The 23149-nt window shown below is 51.5% G+C and overlaps 2 protein-coding genes across 2 annotated transcripts; one reads left to right on the top strand and one right to left on the bottom strand.

The window, feature by feature from the left end:
* Nucleotides 1-1063: 1063 nt before the first annotated feature.
* On the bottom strand, nt 1064-2923 carry CHC_T00007193001 (hypothetical protein). The gene is made up of 3 exons (XM_005710666.1): nt 2520-2923; nt 1916-2444; nt 1064-1876 (listed from the first exon to the last, which is right to left on the bottom strand). The coding sequence occupies exons 1-3, from the start codon at nt 2921-2923 to the stop codon at nt 1064-1066; spliced, it is 1746 nt and encodes a 581-aa protein (XP_005710723.1).
* An 18102-nt stretch (nt 2924-21025) lies between these two features.
* CHC_T00008654001 (Serine/threonine protein kinase) lies at nt 21026-22248 on the top strand. The gene is made up of 3 exons (XM_005710665.1): nt 21026-21571; nt 21593-21760; nt 21787-22248. Exons 1-3 carry the CDS (start codon nt 21026-21028, stop codon nt 22246-22248), a joined length of 1176 nt encoding a protein of 391 aa, XP_005710722.1.
* Nucleotides 22249-23149: the final 901 nt, after the last annotated feature.

Raw genomic sequence — 23149 nt, 5'->3', positions numbered from 1 at the left:
ACATTGCACTATGTGAAGCGTGTAAGGAGGCGACCTGGTTGCGTCAAGTTGTTGCTGATGTCCTCGGACTTGATTCTGATCCCACGATCATGATGGGGTGTGACAATGCAGGGACGATTTCGTTTGCACAGAATGAATCGATCAACCGTCGCAACAAACGTGTTGATGTAAAATACCACTACGTACGAGATGCTATTAAGAGAAACATTGTGAATTTGTGGCATTGTCCGACCACTTCGATGCCTGCGGATATCTTAACCAAAGCACTTGGGCGAATTCTATTCCAGAAGTTTGTAGAACTTCTGGGTCTCGCAGTGTCCAGTGAAAGCATGTGATCGAGGGGGAGTGTTGGAAATCTTCGACCACATGCTAAGCTCCAAGCCTGACAGATATTACACGTGTACGTCGACGAAACCTAAAATGCTTGCAAGAGCATTCTCACGATGTTTGGTCTTCAACGTGGACACGTGTCATATTTGTACACGGTTGCACTTTCCTATCATTTCCGAGCATGTTTCGATTTTGGTGTTGACACGTGTAAGTTATGTACCTCGTGGCACTCTACAGTACATTCTGAACATGTTTCATTTTTCTCGATTTGACACGTGTGTGACACGTATGACGTATGTACCACAGTGGTTATTAATCGTAGTGTAAAATCTGTAATCTACAGTACAGTACATTCAGATATTATTGACTCTCAAACGGTCCCAAATTATTAGCAAGAGAGAGTGCAAGAAGGAGAGTCATTTGATTATCAACGGAGAGTGGAAGTAGGAGAGTCACTTGATTATCAACCGAGAGTGCAAGAAGGAGAGTCATTTGATTATCAACCGAGAGTGCAAGAAGGAGAGTCATGTGATTATCAACCGAGAGTGGAAGTAGGAGAGTCACTTGATTATCAACCGAGAGTGCAACAGGGAGAGTCACTTGATTATCAACCAGTGCAAGAACGAGAGTCACGTGACCAGCCCTAATGGCTCGTATTGTATGTAGTTCGAAGAGTATAAGTAGCGCCAATAGTTGGCGACCAAGAGTAAAATGGCATCAACTTCTTTTCCCGTCATACACCAGCAACCTTCAACCATCCTTCTTCCCTCTGCCCCGCTGACCTTTCTATAACAACAATTTTATTCAACTCTCCGTCCCAAAGTTTGTATGCCTTACTGCATTGCGAGTACCCAAGAAACATAGCTTCACGCGCTCGCAAGTCCAGCTTACGGAGCTCTAATTTTGGTAATGTATACCAACACTTTGACCCAAATACTCGCAAATGGCCAACATTTGGAGTGGAATTCATCCAAATGTGGTGCGGAGTTGTATTAACGGGCAAAGCGCGTGAAGTAACTCGATTACGTACATATACCGAAGTGGCAAGAGCCTCCGCCCAGAATCGCTTACTGACCTGTTTATGAGAAAGCATAGAGCGGACAAGATCAATCAAAGTTCGATTTAAACGTTCAGCAACACCGTTTTGTTCAGGGGTGTACGCCGTTGTGAGTTGGTGCTGCGTACCGTTTAAATCTAAATGCGACTTGAATTCTGTCGACAAGTACTCTCCCCCTCGATCAGTGCGAAGCACCTTTACTTTGCGACCAGTGTGGGTTTGAGCCAACTTTTCATACAACTTGTATTTTGCAAACGCCTCAGATTTATTTCTCATCGTGTACACAACTACCCAGTTCGAGTGATCATCTACAAATGTAATGAAGTATCTCGAACCACCAATGGACTGTACTTCGAGCGGACCGCAAACGTCAGAATGTACCAAGTCAAGACAGTTCTGTGCTCGAGACGATGATCGCTGTTTTGGGATTACTGATCGCGTTGCTTTGCCAAACACACACGCAGGACAAATGGGAGAGTGATTGTCAGACTTCGGATTCATTGCACTGATCACATCGCTTTGACGAACGTTGATGCCACTTACCACATTCTTGTGAATCATTGATGCGATTCCTTGTATATTAACATGGGCCATGCGTTCATGTAGCGTCTCCAGGGTAACTACGTGAGCAGAAAAGGTTTCATTCATGACGTCAAGTATGTACAAATCCCCAACTTGACTCGCTGTAGCAACTACAGTTGGTCCTGCAGTAACGCGGCATTTCTCATTTTCAAATGACACTTGCAAACCCTTCGAAACCATTTGGCTAACAGACAGTAGCGAGTATCCGAAATCAGGGACACGCAAAACGTTTGACAATTTGCAAGGATGGGGACTACCGTTGACGTTCAACATGAATTCGACCTCGCCGCGACCAGCGACATTAGCTCTAGCCTTCGTGCCCATCTCGACTGATCCAGATTGCATCTGTTCATACGTAACGAACAAAGAGCGATCAAACGTAATGTGAGCGCTGCAACCGGAATCGACAAGCCATGACCTTGCGTTTGCAGCCCTCTTTTCTGGAGTGGAAGTCGAAAGCAAGCAAGTAAAGTCACTCTCCGCAAAGGCAGCAGTAGAATTGCCATCTCGAGAAACGAATGCACTTGGCTTTAAGCCAGTGTTGCGTGACCGAAACCCATCTGGCGGTGCAGGTCGGCGCCCATTCACGTCCTTGCCCCAGCAACGCGCTGCAGTATGCCCATGTCTATTGCAATTCGTACATTTCATATCGCGTCGAATAGGCATACGATTGACAAGTGCAGGTACATGTGGTGATGAAGCAGAAGCGGTCTTCATGCTTTCTCGTTGTTCTTCTTGCAGCAGACGACTCTTCACAAACTCGAGTCCAAACACTTTATCTTCATTGCCAAGTGCGTCAAGAGCAACAATCAAGTTATCGAATCGTGGAGGCAAGCCATTCAACACAGCCATTGCAATTTCTTTATCGTCAATCTCAACACTCATTGACTGCAATCTGGCAGCAAGTTGCCTCACACGATTGATGAACACGAGCACTTTCTCCGATGGGAGCATGGATACAGTGTAAAAGTCGCGACGCGCGGCAAGTTTGTTGAGCAAAGTATGACGCTCGAACACATTCAGAATTGCTTCCCATGTCTCTTTTGCACTGCTACACCCTCGCACATGTTGCAAGTAGTCATCAGAAAGCGTGAGTCCGATGACTGCCTTTGCTTTTGCGTCACCACGGATCCATTTTCTCCGGTCATCTGACGTCGCATTCTCCGGTCATCTGACGTCGCATTCTCCGGTATATCATCAAAAACGTATTGATCGACATCTCGGAGAGCAAGCAGTAGCTGGATTTTCTGCTTCCAGATGTAAAAGTTAGATGCGGTCAGCTTCTCGATTCTGACCGATCCAGAGCTTTGGTCATCCATTTCGCCGAATGGATGTACCATTCGAGTATACAAGGTCTTCTGTTCCGGGATCCCAAGCCGTTAACCGATAGTCAACACAATGGCAAGCCCACCCGTATAAGAAGTTTGTAGCGATTACTCGGAAACGTTCTTGGTGCTTGTTCCCGGCGGAGTGGAACAAGCGTATTCTTCTTAAAAATGCCTTAGAGCGCTACCCCTATATGTCGGCCAGTGCGGGTCTTTCGACTGTGAACTAAATCAAACGTGCCACGAGTAAGCACAACACTTTGCCTGTAGACGAACCAGGACTTTTGGTCACTACCGCGAACGGTCCCTGCAACCGAAATCGGCTTGTCCAAACTTGATACGGTACTACCCCAATGAGGTTTCCCACAACACAAGAATGAAACTGCCTTCGTCGTACTCGTGTGATTTGTTCACAATCACGCCTAGGGTCACCCTCCTCCGTGCGAACTTAATCAAGGTACGCGACCTTATACACGTATAGTGAGAGGTTCAGTGTTTAGGCACGTATTCTCTTCACCCAGGGGACCGAAGTCGTACCTATAGGGCTAATACCGAGAGCGTTACCCACACCGCCGACGCACCTCCCGAAGGCAGAGTGCGGATCGACTAGACCAGTACACTGTGATCCTCCCCGAGGATCAGTGTTTCGTCTCTCGACGATTCTTGGTCGGACCCTCGCTCAAGTCAGATTTCCAATGGCACAAGCCTTTCACCAAGAGCGAGGGTATCGGCAGCTACGACGATCACCGGCGTGATCGAAGGGCAGTCTTCTTGGATTGATATGGTACGTTGGCGACTAGGGACTACACCCACAGCTCACACAACGATTGCCAAGACCAAGCTGCAACAGACACGAAGAAGATCCACCAAGTTGAAACGACAGCAGGTAGACGGAGACGAACGACCAAGATGATAACGACAGCAAGTAGACGGCGATAGAACAAAACAAACGACGGCAGCGATGAAAACGGCGGCGGAAACGACAGCAGAAACCAAAACGAGAACGACAGCGGAGACCAAAACGAGAACGACAGCAGAAACAAACACGAAAACGGCAGCAGAAACTGAGAACGAGCACTCACACAGCGGAATAATAACGTTGAACTGGGCCCATAACCTACTGGAAGGTCAGCGGGGCAAAGGGAAATCGGAGGACGGTTGATGAGGTGAAGTTGAAGGATTGGGTGCCGATTTACTTTGAGTCGCCAACTTCTGGCACTACTTATACACTTCTACAATCTTCTAGAACTCTACTACCAAACACTACGACACACATACTACAAATGTATTGGCTCTAACACATCTGCCCGTCTTGCTACTCAGCCAAACTGGCGATGGCCCAACGAACAGAACAGAAAACCGCCTTACGAATTAGCGCTGTCATGACGGAGAAATTAATAAGGCAGTACAACAAAGCACAGCAAAGCACAAATTCCCTTACTATTCCAAATCCAGCGTAGCACAAATTCGTAAGGCACGTTTACAGCTCACACGTTGCCTTACGAATTCAAATCAATCCTGCAAGGACTGTTTACAGCGCACACGTTGCCTTATGAATCTGAATCTCTCGTGAGGTCCTGTCCAATGTCAATTACAACAGTGCACATTTTGCCTTACGAATTCAAAACTTGCCCAACGGTATCTTTGTGTCCTGCTGTAGCCGTGCTGCACTCCATGGACGCTGTAAACATTTGGCACGTGCCAGGCACCCGCCACCAAGGTTCTATACTTTGTCTGTAAGACTGCAGGCGTACTGTACGCGTCCGACAGTGTAATGAGAACATGTGTCCAGGTCATACACGTGTCGGGCGGAGAAAATGAAACATGCTCAGATTGTACTGTACACCGCAACCGTGTACATATTTCACATGTGTACACGTTGAAAACCAAACTTGCTCCTGAAGTACTGTAGAGTGCAACCGTGTACAGAAATCACACGTGTACACGTTGAAAATGAAACTTGCTCAGCTCGTCACGCAGAGTGTTTTTGCTTTTACACGTGTCATACCTGTCGTCGTTTGTCATGCATATCAGCATGTGGTCGTAGAATTACAACAAACAATTCGATCGCATGCTTTTACCAGAAGTAGCTACTGCAAGCCCTAGAAGTTCGACAAACTTCTGGAACAGAACTCGCCCAAGTACGTATCATTTTGTTCGAGATGCGGTGCAGCGAAAACTGGTCACATTGTACCATTGTCCGACAACAGAAATGCCAGCCGATATGCTGACCAAACCACTTGGTCGCGTGCTGTTTGAAAAGTTCGTGGGCATGGTTGGGCTTTCCGAGTGGAAAGCTGCCCAAAGCATGTGATCGAGGGGAGGTATTGAAAATGTGCGACCACATGCTGTTATCTGAAAAGGTCAAAATCGAGTGACACGTGTACATGACTGCACGGTCCGGGCGCTCTTACCCATATCACGACATGACACGTGTAAAATCCCAGATTTTGGGGTTCCGGGACGAAAGTGGCCTCTGGGAGGGTCATGCAAATTTGCATAGTTTTGCCAAGTGGAACCTTGGCCCGTAGCACTATAGACTACACAGGAAATACTGCAATTCTATTGGCCCTCAGGTCTAATGCTGCAAATCTATTGGTCGAGCGTTGTCCACGTGTGCGTCATTGGCCTTGTGATGTACTTTAAATGGCCTGTATATGCCATAATTACGTTGTTTGGGGGTTTCAAGTGGCTTGCCATGGTTGTAATGGGTAATTGCATGGGGCCCCCGGGCGGGATACATGTATGCCGTGTACACATGTACACGTCGCCAGGTGAATTCGTGTACGTACACATGTACACGCATCCAGGTGTATGCACATGAGGGTTTACAGTTTTACAGTGTCAGACTGTTTGCGATCCTGCGCGTGTCCGAGTACAGTACATGTGAATCAAAAGTACAACAAGTACTTCTCGCGAGAGGAATACAGTTGTGCGATTATTCTGTGTACGCGTCACGCTGTATGCGAGTCTTGCGTGAGCACGCGCCGTTGCACTGTGCTCTCGTCATGGTGCGCCGTTGGATGCAAGTTCATGACAGTACTCGTGTGATTTACATGTATTCTCATGTGAGTTGTGTAGAAAGTCTGGATGCACATTGTTATAACTTGCCATAATTATCTGACAGTGCTTGGCGAAATTAGTAAGGTGAGAAACAAGGATACGTATGGCGATTGTGATATGAAAGACGTTTGCGTTGTTGGAAATAGACAAGTGCCAAGTTGTTCGTTGCACAACAATGAAGTCTGGCATGACTGGATGCAGATTAGTAAGGTGTGAAACAGTTGCATGCATAGGGCCATGGTTTACAGTCATTTGGAATGTGTAGAAATAGTTGTGAGCTAATAGTTACGAATCGATTCGTAAGGTGGAAATCGAACAGTATGGTCGGGCCACAAGAGGACCGCGCTTGGTCGCGCATAGTAGAGTATGGTTTACTGGGAGTCGGAGTAGAGCGATAGTGTAGCACTCGAAGTGTATAAGTATCGCAGGAAAACGGCTTCAAAGTAAACCTCGGTACCAACTCCTTCACTCACACACATCAACCTGCCTTCCTTCTTTCCCTTGCCCCTCCGAACCTACCATTAGGATGCAGATTAGTAAGGTGTGAAACAGTTGCATGCATAGGGCCATGGTTTACAGTCATTTGGAATGTGTAGAAATAGTTGTGAGCTAATAGTTACGAATCGATTCGTAAGGTGGAAATCGAACAGTATGGTCGGGCCACAAGAGGACCGCGCTTGGTCGCGCATAGTAGAGTATGGTTTACTGGGAGTCGGAGTAGAGCGATAGTGTAGCACTCGAAGTGTATAAGTATCCCAGGAAAACGGCTTCAAAGTAAACCTCAGTACCAACTCCTTCATTCACACACATCAACCTGCCCTCCTTCTTTCCCTTGCCCCTCCGAACCTACCATTAATCACGACGCCTTGAGGTGGCTCATGTCCCTGACCGAGAGCTCCGGAAGACTCACCCGGTGGCGGCTACGTCTGGCTGAATACGATTTCACCATGTAGTACCGCCATGGGGGCGTGCATCAGGTCCCCGACGCCCTGTCACGCCTCGTATTACCGAGGGCCGCCGACGACCCTCGGTCGGCTGTCGAGGTGGACGACGACATCCCCACCTACGACACGGGCACGACCGTTCGTGATGTCTCAGATGAGCTCGCGGACCACCTATGCACCGCGAGCTGCGACCACGAGGCCACCACGTCTTCGTGCCGACAAGGAACCGAACGAAATCCCGAAGGAATTTGCGTGACCGAGCCCGCGACGAGCCGAGGGGCGACGACGAAGCCCCCGCTCTGGAAGAACCCGACGCCTTCTCAGCAGAGAACGAGGAGTTCGACGCCGTGGACCTCGATCGCGCCCAAGACTTCGAAGCCGATACGTCGGGTTCCCAGGTCGCCCCTCCGCAGGAAGACCTGGAGGCCCCTCTTACGATAGAGGAGATAGCCGAGGAACAACGCGTGGATGACTTCTGCCAAATGGTATTGGCACGGCAGTCAGAGTCCCGGGACTCCGCGTTCTTCGAGGACCACCAAGGGGTGCTCAAACGGAGACACCCCTTCGACCCTGATATCGTACAGGTGGTGGTCCCTCGGATTCTACGAGCTCGGTTGCTGCGGCTCTGCCATAATCCGGCCATAGCCGGGCATCCGGGGCAGAAACGCATGTACTATGCCCTCCGCCGGGAGTACTATTGGCCACACTTGGCCGCGGAAGTCGCGTCGACCGTACGAGGTTGTCCACCCTGTGCGATGAACCGCGTCAAGCTTCGGAAACACCTAAACCGATTGAGGTTGTTTCTGGCGACGCGGCCGTTGGAGAGCCTGGCGATCGATATACTGCGGCCGCCCCCAAAGACCAAGTCAGGGAAACGATTCCTTCTGGTAATCACCGACCGCTTTACAAAGTTAACGCAGGTCGTTGCACTGCGAACGGTAACTGCCTACACCGTCGCAGTGGTCTTTTGCGAAGCGTGGGTCTTTAAGTAGGGCGTTCCTCGCTCGCTACTGTCGGATAACGGACTGCAGTTCAACGCAAAGTTCTTCCAAAGCACGTGCCGAGTACTTGGAATTACGAACCTTTATACGTCGGCGTACCACCCTCCGACAAACGGCCAGGTGGAACGCTATAACCTAACGATTGCGTCGATGCTCCGCTATTACGTGAACGAGCATCAAGACGACTGGGACGTGTACGTGGGACCGTTAACGTACGCATATAACTCCCACGTACACCGAACCACACGAACGACCCCGTCTGAGCTCGTGCTCAGTCGGTCCCCGCCAGAGTTTTCTCTTCGGCGAATCTGCGGGGACGTGCCCCCTGCCAAAAGGGGAACGCAGCGTGCGGAGTTCCTCAAGACCCTGGACGCGACAATCCAGAAGGCCTACGGGAGCTTGCGACGCACGCAAGCCCGTTACAAACACGACTTCGATAAGCGCGTCCGAACGGTTAACACACGTCTCGAGCCAGGTAACTTCATCTACCTGAACCCCACAGACGGGGGCATGACGTCGAACAAGCTCGCCTCGCCCGCCGTGGGGCCGTACCGTGTCCTCGCCAACGATCGTCGAACTATTACCACGACCGTGATAGCATCACCGAGCGCGTCTCCGCATACCGCTGCGTGTACGCGCCCCCGCCCATGGACGCGGCACGGGTAAGCACGACGACCCCGCGTGACCTTGCCGACAAGGTCAGGGAAGGGGCACAGTACGCCGTGGAAAAGTTACTCAAGCACCGAGATATGGAAGACGGAACGACCGAGTTCCTCATCAAATGGGCGGACTACGACCAACCCCCTTGGATGGCGCGCACCCACATCCTCGAGGAATTGGTGTCTCGTTATGGGCAGCGTCTTCGAAGACGCACGCGGAGGGACCTCAACCCCGACGTGAACGCGGACGTTCACCGTTAAGGGGGGCCCTCAACCGCTCCGTCGATCGGATAAATTATATCCCAACGTCATCCGAAGGTGCCCGGGTATACGCAAGGACACAAGGAGGGTTGCCGAAAAACCTCGGGGAATAGTGGGACGTCCAGTCGCTGCGTGGACAACGCAGGTCCACGCGACACGACCCGCCACCACCGACGAGAGGTGGATCGTGAGGCAGGTCATACTGTGTCATGAACGGTAGGCCGGGAACGTCGAGTGAGCGAAAGGAGGACACTGCCTCTCAACTAACACGAAGACCTACGGCCGGTGCGCTATACTCGCGCTGTTGCAGTTCCGTCGTGTACAAATTGAGAATAGCGCACCGACGGCGAACAGGGAAGAACATCAAGCCGAAGTGATGCACGCTTCCCGAACGCATGACGCATAGGCCTCCGGTAGTCCGTACTGCGCGAGGGAGAACGACCCTGGCTGTAATCGAGGAGGCCAGGAGCAATGGCAGCGCGCTGAAAGACCACCAAGCCGAAGTGATGGACGTCTTCCGAACGCGCCCGGAATAGGTCTCGGGCAGTCCGTACTGCCTGAGAGGAGGGGCCGACCCCTGACGAGAAGGACCATGCGCGCACGACCGCATGCGCTTGTTAAGTGGACGCGCATGGGCCGTGACAAGTACAAACGGGATCCGATATCCGATGCGCACGACAAAAGTGAGCTCTCTGCCCGTGCCTCGGAGGCCGGTATAGCACAGAACCGCCGCCGTCCCCATAAAATATGGAAAATTTAACGGTTGGAAATGCCACTGGACGGCGGACAGCACGTGCATTACGTATGCGTACAAGATGCGCGCGCCACAAGCAATCGACAGTCCCCGGAAGCGGCCAATGAGAGCACGTGAAAAAAAGCACCTCGGAAATTGTCGGTGTGAGCTCTCTAAGGGTGCTAATAACGATTCACCCAATGGGAGCTCGTCAAACTCTCCTCGAGCTTTACCCTTGCCCCCGACGACCCGCATGCTAAACCATGGCAGTTCCACCACCTCTCCTCCCTCTCGGGAGCGCCGCCCAAGTCAGACCCGGCGAAATGTGGGGGAAGGCAGGCCTGCGGTCGACGAGAATTGGCAATATAAGGGCAACCGCGTGAATCAGTGCGATGCGGGTGCGATGGACATCGCTCTCCCATCGGAAGGTGGAGGTCAGACGCGACGAACTACGATCACGTCACGACCTCCAGCACCCCCCGTATTTGCTAGCGAACGCAAGGACCCTGCAGACCCGCGCGTCCAGACGACGACCCCTCCAGCCATGCCGACAACCTGCCGCTCGTGCCGTACATGCCGCACCCTCGCCTCTTTGAGGGTGACTTCGCAAGGGGTGTCTACACGAATCGCCTGACGACGGTAGGTTAACTCCCTGCGTCGTGAATGAGGATGACGTCACTATACGAGCGTCCCGTCATCCCTCGTTCGGTCGTACTGTCCTGTGCCGTTCTGAGCACCCCGTTGCCTCGTGCAGCGGGGTTGCGATGGAAACTTCTCATAGGCGGGAAACCGTCGGCACTTGGCGCGGCGAGAAAGAACGAGAGCCGAAGTCGTGTTTCCTACTAGGCCGACTACGTGCGAAAGGGAACACCGTCGCCTACTGCCGGAATGCGGGCGCGAATCCTTCCCGATTAGAAAGTGTGCGCCAGAAAAAAGCCAGGCTTCCCAGCTTCACAAGATCGAAAAGGCAGTAAAGCATACTCACCTCAACACTGCTCCATCTACGACGGGCGAGTTCGAAACTCATCCGATGCGCATGCATGGGAAACGTTTCGCAAGCACGCGCGAGGGCGCGAACTCGTAGTGAATGGAGCAGTGAAAAAGGGACACGAAGAATTACGGACGGTATCGAGACTTGCCGCTGCTGCGGTACGGACGGCGTGCGATGAGTACCATGTGGCGTCAGTAATCGACCCCTAGACACCCGTATTGATGAGAAAGGGAGAGGGTTTGCTGAGGTGAAGTCGGGGATCGGACGCTAACGACGACCGTGCCACTCGACCGTTAGCTGGGGAAGATACAGTAGGGGAATACGCTGACACCAGACGCCCCTACGCCCAACACACCTCGAATACGCCGACCTCTCCGCCGCACGACCCAGTGGCCCTTCTGCCAAAGCTAAATGCGACGTGTGAGAGTGAGCATCGCGGCTGATGTTCGCGATGGGCAGTGGCGGTGTAGAACTACGACGACCGCAGAGGGAGGGGGTACCGACAACAGACCCGCGCCCAGCTCCGACGAGCCGCAAGGAGCGGTACCCTCACCCGATGGGGAGAGAGGAATGCCGTGCGTAGTGCGGCAGAAAGGCCGAAGCTGATGAGCTGGGGGAAATTCCACGAACGCGCAGCCCACGCGAAAAGGATTTTGGCTGGCGCATGACCGACCGCACTCCCATCATGAGCATTGCTGTTAATTTTTTTGGCAAAAACATTTTCGCGGGAAAATTATTTTGCACGATTTTTTGGCAATTTGACTAATAGGCGGAGGGAGCAGCTTGCGGCATCCCTCGAATACACCTATTCTCTGCGTGGAAACATACCCCTTCTGCAGCTGTTGCACAGCTGCTGCCACGTTATACAAGACCCTAAAAATATTGTAATATTTCATTTACTCATCACGATTTATGGCCACTATTGTCGTGCACAGGGGCAACTGTGCAAATTCACTGTTCACTGTAATCTACGTAAAAGATCAACTCTCCCCGAATTGCGCGCCATGTCTTCGCAAACAGAAACGATTCTCACAATATCCATCAATTTGCCCGCCCTTTTGCGGCCTTTCGCATTCAACATCACTCTGAACCAACACCAACCGATACCTTATTACATTGTCTACTAACTCATCGCCACGACCAACCCCTTTCACATTTCTCAATCACCAATATGCCTCCTCGTATCAATCTACCAACCACCGAAGCCGCTCTCGAACTGCTCGAAGAGCATACCGCTGCACGACACGAAGCCTTCAATCAGTATGACGAGGCTCCCGACCTTTGCGACAGTGACGAGGATCTCGGAAGCGAATGCCCTCAAATTGACCGCTTTTTCGAAGAAGACGGAAAGGAAGCCATTCACCAAATGACAAATTTCAGTCTCGTCGAGTTCAACGGGATTTGGAACCAATTGAGGTCTCACATCTCCCAGCGCTACAACACGGTAAGAGGTTCCCAATCCCCTATCAAGCCCAAGGATCTTTCGTTCATGACCATGGCAGTGTTGAAACACGGGACCAAGTGGGATCTAATGGCGTATTTGTTTGGCATCAAACCGGTGACATTCGAGAAGAGGGTTTCTGATATGATAAAAACAATTTCGAACTTCTCGTTCAATCGCTTCGTCACAAATTATGCGGATCGATATACGATGGACCGCATTATTGCCGACAAAACAGTTTTAAACATTACAAGCTGTGCAGATACGCCACCGACATGGCGTTTCAGCAGAGCTTTCGCCCTGGGGGTACGCTACAAGAGGTCAAGAAATATTCCTCTGGAAAACATAAGCTATACGGTTTTAAGGTAGAAGTCTCCGTTCTCCCAAAAGGACTGGCAATATGCGCAAGTTTACATCGCCCTGGCTCTATCGCCGATATTCAAATCATGAGAGACATGATGGCGTTTCACGACGATGCCTTAGGGAAGACAGAAAGCGAAAAGGCGATCACAGATATCGGCCCATTTTCCGACAGGTTTCCAAATAGCTGGGCGTCCTTCTTGATAAAGTGTAAACGGGAATGGAGGCTGATGTGAGGGCTATAATACCAAAGAAGAAACCTCGCGGCGGAGTTTTAAGAATACTGGATCCGAGAACGAAAAAAAGCGTCGGACAGGGTGGTAGTCGAGATTATTTTTGGGCGTCAGGGAGGACTATGGACAGCTGTTTCGAATAAGTTTTGTTGGAAGGAGGACAGCTACGACAGCATTTTCCGTCTCACAATAGCTTCTACCAACCTACACATCAAGGGGCATCCGCTACGAGATGCCGATGGTCGTACTTATGAGCGGTACTTGAAGCGATTGTTCGACATTGCAGACACTGCCGTCAAGAAGCGAAAGCGCGGTCAAGCGTCTTATCGTCAGCGACGTCAGAGAATGATGCAGCGCAGTGGTCGTGGTGAGCAGGAAGCTGAAGGAGCGGTTCTGTTCGAAGACGAGGAGGAGGAGGAGAGCGTTTCTGTGTGAGTAAAAATGCAGAGAGAGTTTAGGTTCATCTGCGAAAATATGGTACTTGTTAAGGTAGAGCTGCAATCTGAGCACGTATTGTGTAATTGCCGGGTTGGGTGGGGTTTGCCGAAGTGATTTAGTAAAATGAGAAAATACCTGATCCTCCGGATTTTTTCCATTACCTCCGACGCAAGCCGCAACTGATCCGCATACCTAATGACAAGGGGTTTTCGCTCACGCGCAGCGCTGAACAGTAGCGCGCGTGCGTGCCCGTACGCCTCGCGCCCGCTCCGTGCGGTCAAGACCGGCGCTACGCCCCTCCCCCGCCATAGACGACGACGGCAACGATTTCCGCCCGCTCTGGCGTCCTCCAGGAAGCCGCCGAGGGACCAGCTACAGTAGACAGCCTTACCCGGCCTACTGGCTGCACGAACCCGACGCTATCACGTATGGCAGAAGTCGCGATGGACCGCCAATGATCGAGGACGCATCGACACAAGGATCCGCCGGCAGTTAGGACATAAATCGTGCGATACGCCGACGTCCCCGTTCGTCGGTATGGGTATCAAGCGAACAACTCCAGGTCCCCTGGGGAACGGATAAGGAAGGAAGGATTGACGTCAAAAGGAAAGAGAGTAGGTTCGTTTATCCTGTCAGAGGGGCGGCGGAACTCATCGGAGGGGACTCGCGCAGAGACGTTCCGCAAGTACGCGGGAGAGTGCGGGCTCGCTGTGAAGGCTGCAGTGAACACGAGTCTCGAAGCATTGCAGATCGTGTTGAGACGCCCACCGCTGTGGTACATTCGGCACACAACGAGTACCTTGCAATGACAGTTGCCCAACAGTGTGCCCCCCGGATGAATGAAGGTTGGCGCTGCTGAGTGCAGAGCTCGACATTACCATCGACAATGTCACAGAGTTGCGCGTTAGGGACATAGAAGGGGAACGTGCGAAGGAGGTGGATCATGCTCTTCGCAGCATGATGAAGGGGAAGTGTGGAGCTACGAAAGAGGCAGAGAGGAGGGCTCACGCAGCCTCTCGGAGGAAGCCATGTAAGAAAGAATTGGAAGCGCGGAAGCGAAGAGGAGTGGGGCATTCGGAACCCGTTTCGCCGGACGCTTTGCGCAATTAATAGCGCACGGCACACCACGGTGCTGAAGGGTTCTAGGGGTGACGTCGCGCTCCATTCGCATGACGTCACGGGTCACCCTTCGATCTCTGCTCGAAGGGCGTTGCGGGACAACCAAATTCTCGAAAGCGTCGCCTCCCGCTGCACGGACAAAATGCAGAGGCACGAGAGGAAGGGATAAGAGGGGGCGGCTCTGGCAGGGGAGGAAACTAGGCTGGTCCGTCGGTTGATCTAGGATGAGGATGGACCGGCGACCACTACAAACGACGAGTTAACTGTCACCCTCACTTCCCGGCTCCGCTGCACCGAAGCCCCGTACAAGGAGAGGGGTGATGTGTCACCCGGAACAGCATGGGTGTTCGAGAGTCGACACCGATAAGTTCGCCGCTGACTACGTTCATGTCACGTCGTATTTGCTCGCGTATGTTGCTCAGTCGCAAAGCTAGCGTACAGGGCTGGACTCCAGAAGGGAGAGGCAGTAAGAGGAAAACGCAGGCAGCCCGCGGACGTGGAGCGTGGTGTGGCGTAGGAACGCCACTGTAAGGAGATCAGGAACAACCCCATGGTGGCAGTTCGGTAGACTACGGGGCAGCCGAACTGTCCGGTCGCTACATCAATGATCGTTTCCTGCCTGACAAGGGCAGCAGGAGCAAGGCAGATTACGACAATGAAGGCGCAAGACCCCCCCTACCCGCAAAAGTGAACGCGGACGCTCAATCTTGAAGGGGGGCCGTGTAGCATAACCGCCGACTATTGTACTATATATTAGATTTAGAATTAGATCTGACGCTGTAAGGTACGGACCTTACAGCGTGCGCGGGCACATACCTAACAGCGCGCGCACACCAACACGTGTACCCCACGTGTAGCACACGTGTGCTGTCAGCTCTGACGGCTGGCAGCGTTACAGTGCGGGCCGGCCCGCACTGTATACAGTAAGCCGACTACAGTACAGTCCGTACTGTACTGTAGACGGTTAATTAACTTGTACAATAAATATAGGGAGCGACCGCCGGCGAGGAGGACAAGGAGAGGCAACCCTCCACCGACGGTCGACCACCCAGCTTATTCTACCACTCGTACCCGCGTTTCGCGAGCGTTAGTCACCACTGAGCGGGTAGTGGACGCACGCGACACCGCAGCGAGCTGCGATGCGCCTCCGCTCGTCAGTACCGGATCGTCAACCGGTATTGCTCCGGGGCATCGAGGCGTCGATCCGCTCGCCTACGAGCGCGTCCCGGCCGACCACGCTCTACCACCCGCTACCGGCCCGCTTCCGGTGGCGTTGGTTGGTTCAAGACCCTCGGAACGCCGATCCGGGGTCTTCCGCCGAACATCGCGAACACCCCTCTGCCGTGTGTGGGGTGTTTATGCGACACCTTCATTGTAATTCACGTCATTCTGTTTCGTCTTGGTACTGTTTTCATGAGCACGAACAGCCACAGCTGCACTTACTCCTGCCCTTCGCGTAGGCTTGATTTTGTCGGTGACATTGCGCGGGAAGACAGCTTCTGTAGTAGGACCCGAATCGAGGAACACGTGCTAAAATAAGGGTCGTTCGTGGGGTCGTGTACATGGAGCTCGGGGGAAGTGGTAGAGAATGGTGGGCGACTGTAAAACCCAGGGGTGCTCGCGAACCTCGGAATCTACGGGCGAACGACGCAGTGCTCTCGACCCAGCGGGGCTAACACACGGCCAGCGAACCGTGCGCGCAAGCGAGGAGGCAACACGCGACGCGACCACGAGGGTCTTAGGGCGCGAGCGAGAGACAACAAGAGAGCGTGAACGAGGAAGGTTTATTTGAATGTCTGCCCAAAAACCAGAACGAGACTGCGTCCTTGGTCCTTGGTTGCTTGTCCCCAAACCCACCCGGCGCAAGCGCCAACGACACTATATAAATACTAGATCGCGGTCGAAATCTAACGGCTAGAACTCGTGGGGCCGGGTCGTGGTGCACACGTGTACAGATGTGGTGGTAGGTCTACGTGTGTGCGTGTCGTTGTCAAAGTGAGCTTCGCTGGTGTACATGGAGCTTGGTACTGTCCGTCGGACTGCTTGTGTAATCTAGATCCGCGTGTACACGAGTCGCGCGAAAAGGAATACTAGAGTAGTACGGGTTTATACCACAGCTTTCTGGAGGAATCCGTGCTGCATGTATTCACCGACCGCCTGGACCATGACGTCCCTTATTTCATCTTTCTGCAAGCCCGATACGTTACTTATGTGGCTTATGTTGAAGTCAGGCATCGCAAACTCGTTCTCCAAGAAAAAAAGAACGTCCAGCGCTGAAGGACGCCCACCAACCTTGGAGACGTTCGGAATGTTTGTATCGACGAGATGCATCGCCCCGCGCAGCATGCGGTTGCAGTGCCAGTTGGAGATGCCTTCGTCGAGGAGGAAATGTACATCTAATCTGTACCAACTTTTAGCGGCATGTTGGCAAACATTCGCGACCACAGAAGATGAATTCCACCGTGGCAGTCTCCACACGCTTCCCTCGATTGACGGACTTCACAACGCCATCGTCCTTCACGTACGTTCGAACCAGTGTGGCGTTCTGCAGGGGAGAACGGTTCTTCGGCGCGACATCCTTGATATGAGAGGCGATGATAAGCAAATATATTACTCGAAACATCCGCCTGCGCACAGTCTCCAACGAATCTGCCGCAACTAGTCCACACTGCGGAGGCAAAACCGTGAAACACAATAAAAAGTATTGTTTTTGGACGATAGTTTTAAAGAAATTACGAAACGTCGTCCAAAAGCAATGTTTTTGACATGGAAAACATTACTATTATTGTGCAAGGACGGTAATTAGATTGCATTAATAACAGTACTATTGTATGTGTGGCGGCAATACATTTACACCTAAGAAACATTCTCAATGTTGTCTATGAACGGTACATCGCCACTTTGTCTGAAACAACAAAAGTTTTGTTTATGAACATTCCAAATATTGTTTAAAAGCGAGGAAATGACATGCAATCACAAAATTAACTCGTCAAAGGTTAACGAGGCGGGTAACAGCATTTATGAGATTTCCGAGGTGATTCTGATTCGGAAACGCAAGAGGCGAAAACTGGACTTGCTAAAAGCAATGCCTAGTGCCAATCGTCTCTTATTTACAGACGATGGTAAGGCCGTCAGAGCGTCTGACATGGAGAACGACAATGAGGACTCATCAGATGAGGAAGACCTTCACGGTATATCTGACTACGCAATGACCGTGTCATCCCGTTTGACCCAGAATGCTGAAGAGGACAAAGATCGTGAGAGAGAGCGAGTGCGATCAATTCATGCCCGCAAATGGGCGCAGCAGCGTGAATTAAGTGGAGTTATTCGGCCTGCCGCAGATTCCCAGGTCTCTATTGACCCGGGCTATAGCGACGATTCAGGAAGTGACGTTCATGAAGACGGGGGCTCTGGTAATGTGAGCTCTAGTGATGAAGATCAAGTAGCAGATTCATCCATTGCTGATGAGGAAAGGCTGGCGTTGGAGATTCTTAATTCTCGAAATTAAAGGATTGTCTTGTCAGGCCAGATCTTATGCTACATTGCCTTTCTCATCCCAGCCGTGTGGCGGTAGCGGTAAAGGTTTATATCAGTGAAGCATTAATTGAGGATCAGTTAATGAAGTTAGTTCGTTTGAAAACTCTGGATGAGTGGGAATAGACTATAACGGCGAAGAGACAGAATCCTCGTTTCGGCCGATCGCAGGTGTTTCTTGAGCACCTGTTAAAGACATAGAGCAGAATACCAAGACAGAGGGCCGGCGCTGCGGAGAAATCGTAGGGTACGTATCAACCGTTTTCGGCTGAATGATGATGGGTGCATTATTCCCTTCAGCTGTGCGTGCTGATCTTGAGGGCGCCTCTTTTTTCAAACCGCTTGAAATCTTTGAGCTGCGAGAAAAAGAACCCGATGGGTTCAAATCTAAATCTCGTCCGCTTGGGCCTGTTTCGTTGTTTGGTGACATTTGAGACAGTGGCTCCCCGCGTAGCTGTAGTATTCTTTGACGCCAAGACGATCCCTACTGACCCTGTCTTCGACAAATGCGACTCAGTGCGTGTGGTCTTCGCTGGCACTGCAAGAAAGGTTTGCTGTTTACTTGTGACTCGGGAAATGGGGCTCTTCCCACCTCGCTTCTGAAAGACATCGTCATAAAGAATCGCCCGGATCTGATATGTTCCAGTGGAAGGCACTTGTACTCGAAATGTGTGTTCAAAACTTCCTGATCGGGATACCAATGCGTCAATAAATACTCCTTCCGTGGCCCGTACCACAATTACCCTGCTTGTCTGCTGGACATGCCTTGACCATCGTTTTGCACAACACCAATGTCCAACACGAACTGAGGTGGCAACTTTGTGTCACCTTTGTTCCAAACCTGAATTTTCGTTTGGCAAAAAGCTCCGACAAGAACTGCGCTTCCGCGGGCGTGAGTATTTGCTGTGAGGGCCTCATTGGAATGACTTTCCACGCTAATGGAAATTTCAGCTTGAGCTACGCGGGTAATACAAGGTGTTCTCTCTGCGGGCTTTGAGGGCCTTGAGCCTCGGAGTTTCACGAACTTAGGTTTGATACTCTCCACTGCTAAGTTACACATTAGTCGCGCTGATGCTCCATCTTCGAAAAGGCATTCTTGATCGGCGAAAGTCACCGTTCGCCTCCCACTGCTTTGCGGGCACAATTGATCAAATGGCTCTAAACTCACAGTGGCCGGTGCAGAAACTTAATTCATTACTTGCACGTACATTGACAGCTCGGGCGGTCCATTTTTCCTGCCGCAAACGTCTACGTCATGGCCAAGGTCAGAAGCTGCTTGGGGAAACGCTTCGTGCCGAAGAGCGTGCTCGACTATCGAGCGGGCGCGAGAGTCGAGACTATAGTTGTGGCAAGGTTTTTTAATGACAGCCCATTTGTGAATTTGAGAGAGGGACACAGTCGGGAGGAGCAGGAGGGGGAGAAGGGGAAGGGGTTGGCTTGGGAGAAATCCTTTATTGATGAGGGTGCGCTTGTAGATCGCTCGTCGTCTATGAGTAATCTTTCCAAGGAGGTTTTGAAGGGGGACGGGTATCTCTGAGGCAGAAACCGGACAATGTTGCCTTCAGTCGTTCTCCTCGCAGCTGAACAAGAACACAAACCACAGTTTTGCAGTTCGACATGGCGAAATAGAAATCGCGCGGAACGAGACGACAAGAGTAGCGCTAAACTCTTTCCGGCAAGTACTGATAAATATGTTCCTTAGCGAGAGGTTGAGTGTGATCGCTAGTGACCGCGTCGTCCTGGTGGGGGGCAACAGCAGGAGGAAGGGGGATTGTCTTAGTATGGCCAGCTGGGCTCTTGTACATGTTGGAGCGCTCTGGGGGCAGGACAAAGCACCAGACACGAGCGAGGATAGCGATGATGGCAGAGCCAGTAGCAATAGAGATGAATGCGATGGCGAGTTTGCGGGGCAACGTACTGGGCGGTTGGGAAGGGAGGGGGCCAGTGGCAGAGACCACCCGGTCCATTGCCTCCAGCTAGTCCTGGGAGTGGGGTGCTGTTGTCAGGTGCAGTTTGTTGGTGAAGCTTGAAGGGCTGCTTCTGGCGTTGGACAACCGAGAATGTGAGAAGGAAGAAAAAAAAGGGAAGGACGAAACGAATGGAGAACGCCATGGTGGGCTCACACGACAAAACGGGATGAAGGGCAATTACGAGCGGGGTCTCCTGGACCCACCCGTGCAGCTCGCCGATGACGGCGCCTCGGCGTGCGCTCTCTATGACGCAAAGTTTTATGTCCCACTCTGCTGGCGGTCCGTGTCCAGCGCGCGACACAGGCGCTGCGGGATGTGATTTTTCTGTAGTAATCTCTACCGGGAGTCTATTCAGATTATATATATCCCCTGATCAGTATTATGACTCGGACATAGCATACGTGGCACGCTGCGTGAGCGTGTGGCAAGTGAGTCGCCTGCACTCTGCTCAAAACAGTTCGCTCGCCATCCTCTCTTGCACTTCCCCCTGTCGTTCTTCTCTTCCTTCTCCCGCCTTAGCGCGCTCGAAAGTGCTTTAAGCGGAATTATGGAGAGGGATGCGCAGAGAGACGATGAGGTAATATTCCACGGTGGTCCTGCAAAGACGTCTGAAAATAGGAGCTTCTGCAGTATGTCAAGAAGATTTGAATTTTTCGGCAAAAAAATGGTAGATACCGAGGGTTACGCCAGTTGCAAGCGCACGATGTCCATGACAAGGGCTTCGCCAGTATTTCCGAATCTAGAAGTCGTCTGCGAACAGGAAACTTTGATCGTCGAATGCAGCCAAGAAGAAATGGCACTGGCAGTACCAACGTCGAGGCAACTACAAATGGCGTACACTCCCTGCCATTGAACTCCAGCCTTGATAGGGAAAGTTACCTTTCCCATTCGAGGGGTTCTGTTGTTCGCCATCTGTCACTCGAATCGTCCTCAGTTGACGCTTCGAAGAATACGACTGCGCGGCAACAAAATTCGCTTTGGGGTATGTTTAACGGACCTAAGCATGAAAGCATGCTCACAGTGAACAAAAGGCAGTACTTGATTTTGAGCAATGCCGGAAGGGGTGGCTGCTCGAAAGTTCTCAAAGTTCTCAGCCAGGATATGGAATTGCTGGCCATAAAGTGCGTGAAGGTCCCCGCTTCGTCGCATTTTGGAACAACTCTTGTTTCGTACGCAAACGAAATGGAGTTGCTCAAGAAACTCCGAGGTTTTTCATCGATCATCCAACTCCTCGATGCGGAAGATCAGTACGATTGTAGAACCATCAAGATGGTCATGGAGTACGGGAACGTTTACTTTGCGAAAATCCTACTCCGCAATAAGAGTAGGAGTATGGAGGATCACTTCACGAGGGGTCGCTGGCTGCAAATGGTCAAGGCTGTGCACACCATTCACGAGGCTAAAATCATTCATGGAGATTTGAAACCAGCAAACTTCTTGGTCGTCCGAGGAGAGTTGAAGTTAATAGATTTTAGGATTGCGAAAGCCATCACTAGCGACGACACGACAAAAGTTTTTCGGGAAGCTCAGGTAGGGACTCTCAACTAAAAGTCCCCGGAGGCCTTAGTGAACGAGAATCGAGATCCTAGAGCATGGAATGAGTACGGCACTAACTCAGAAACTGATCTGCAATCAGTAAGGTACCGAGTGGGGCGTGCAAGTGATATCTGGAGTTTAGGTTGCATCTTGTATCAAATGTTGTGTGGAAGAGCGCCCTTCGCACACATCAAAGACACTCTTCAAAGCTGAACTGCATTCAGAATCCAAAGTACGAAATATCATACCGTCATGTAACCGATCCTGTTGCGCTTGAAGTCCTCCACGGATGCCGGCAGCGCGACCCGCAAAATCGTATGTCCATTCCAGACCTTATGCAACATCCGTTCGTTTACCTTAGCCACGATCGCAACATAGGCGTGGCAAATAACAGCATGAAAACCGCGAGCATCTCAGAGGAAGATTTGCTCCCTGTGACCATGGATTTTCTGGACATTGTGAAAAGAGAAGCGGTTCCTCACTCTCTTACTTCCAATGTGGTAGATGATAGCGACCTGGCACTTTTGCCCAACATCATGAAAGCCTTCATCCCCTGTATTCTGAAAAGGCTCGGAAAGCTATTGGCCCCAGTGACACCAGCTCCGTCTGCGACGGGAAAAAGTAATTATCAGAACCAGTCCTGGAAAGGGGGAGCTTCCCCAACGACATGAGCTGTTGCTTCCCCGGGAGCACACACTGTGCTCAGAGGAGCAGAGATGGCCCAGATTATACGGTAGCATCAGCACCAATTTTAGAACGCAAATAGCAACCGACTAGATCTCGTAACAAAATGAGTGTGGATGCGAGTCACTTTGTTGGAGGAACGAGCCCCTGTAGAACAGACAATAGAAAGAAAACAATGCGGGAGTAAATAACCGGAGTTTCGCAATGAAGGCGTATTTCTTCTCATGGTATTGCACAGGATACATGAACGCTAAGCCCGGGCTTGCTTGAACTTAAAAGCTTCCTTCGTTGTGCTCCTATGAACACTGCAAGGAGGGATGAGGAGGGAGGTCTGGCCCGGCCAAGGTTAGCAGCGTTCTTGTCCAGGTATTTACATACGCTCAGAGGGCTCATGCCGGGGGGTTGCAGGCGGTTTGTAGAGCGAGTGTGCTAGAGTTACACCTACCAGATATGATTCAGACAGGGGCTTATCGCGTGATCACATTGGATGCCGGATCGTTAGAGTTGGACGACTTTACAATTGATGGGAAAGCTGAAGGGGTGGATAAGGTGATCGTGACGAAGGTGCGTCGTGCGGGACTCTGTAGTGCCGGCGCAGGGTGGCGCGCGTTGACGTCTTCACCTGTGCGACATTCAATGTCGCTATTGTGAGATGCCACGCTTCCAAAAGGCCCAAGACGACTATGGCTTCATCCGCATAAATGCAATAAGATAAACATGTCATTGACACGGTTATAAATTACGGTATCCGTTACGCCCCATCGCTTCTCCGCTTTGGGAGAAAATGCAGCTCGAGCCTAATGGTAGGTTCGGAGGGGCAAAGGAAAGAAGGAAGGCAGGTTGATGTGTGTGAGTGAGGGAGTTGGTGCCGAGGTTTACTTTGAAGCC

Source organism: Chondrus crispus, genomic scaffold, assembly GCF_000350225.1.
Source record: "Chondrus crispus Stackhouse genomic scaffold, scaffold_65, whole genome shotgun sequence".
NCBI lineage: Eukaryota > Rhodophyta > Florideophyceae > Gigartinales > Gigartinaceae > Chondrus > Chondrus crispus.
The sequence above is the reverse complement of the archived record's forward strand: the minus strand, read 5'-3'. Positions and strand labels throughout refer to the sequence as shown.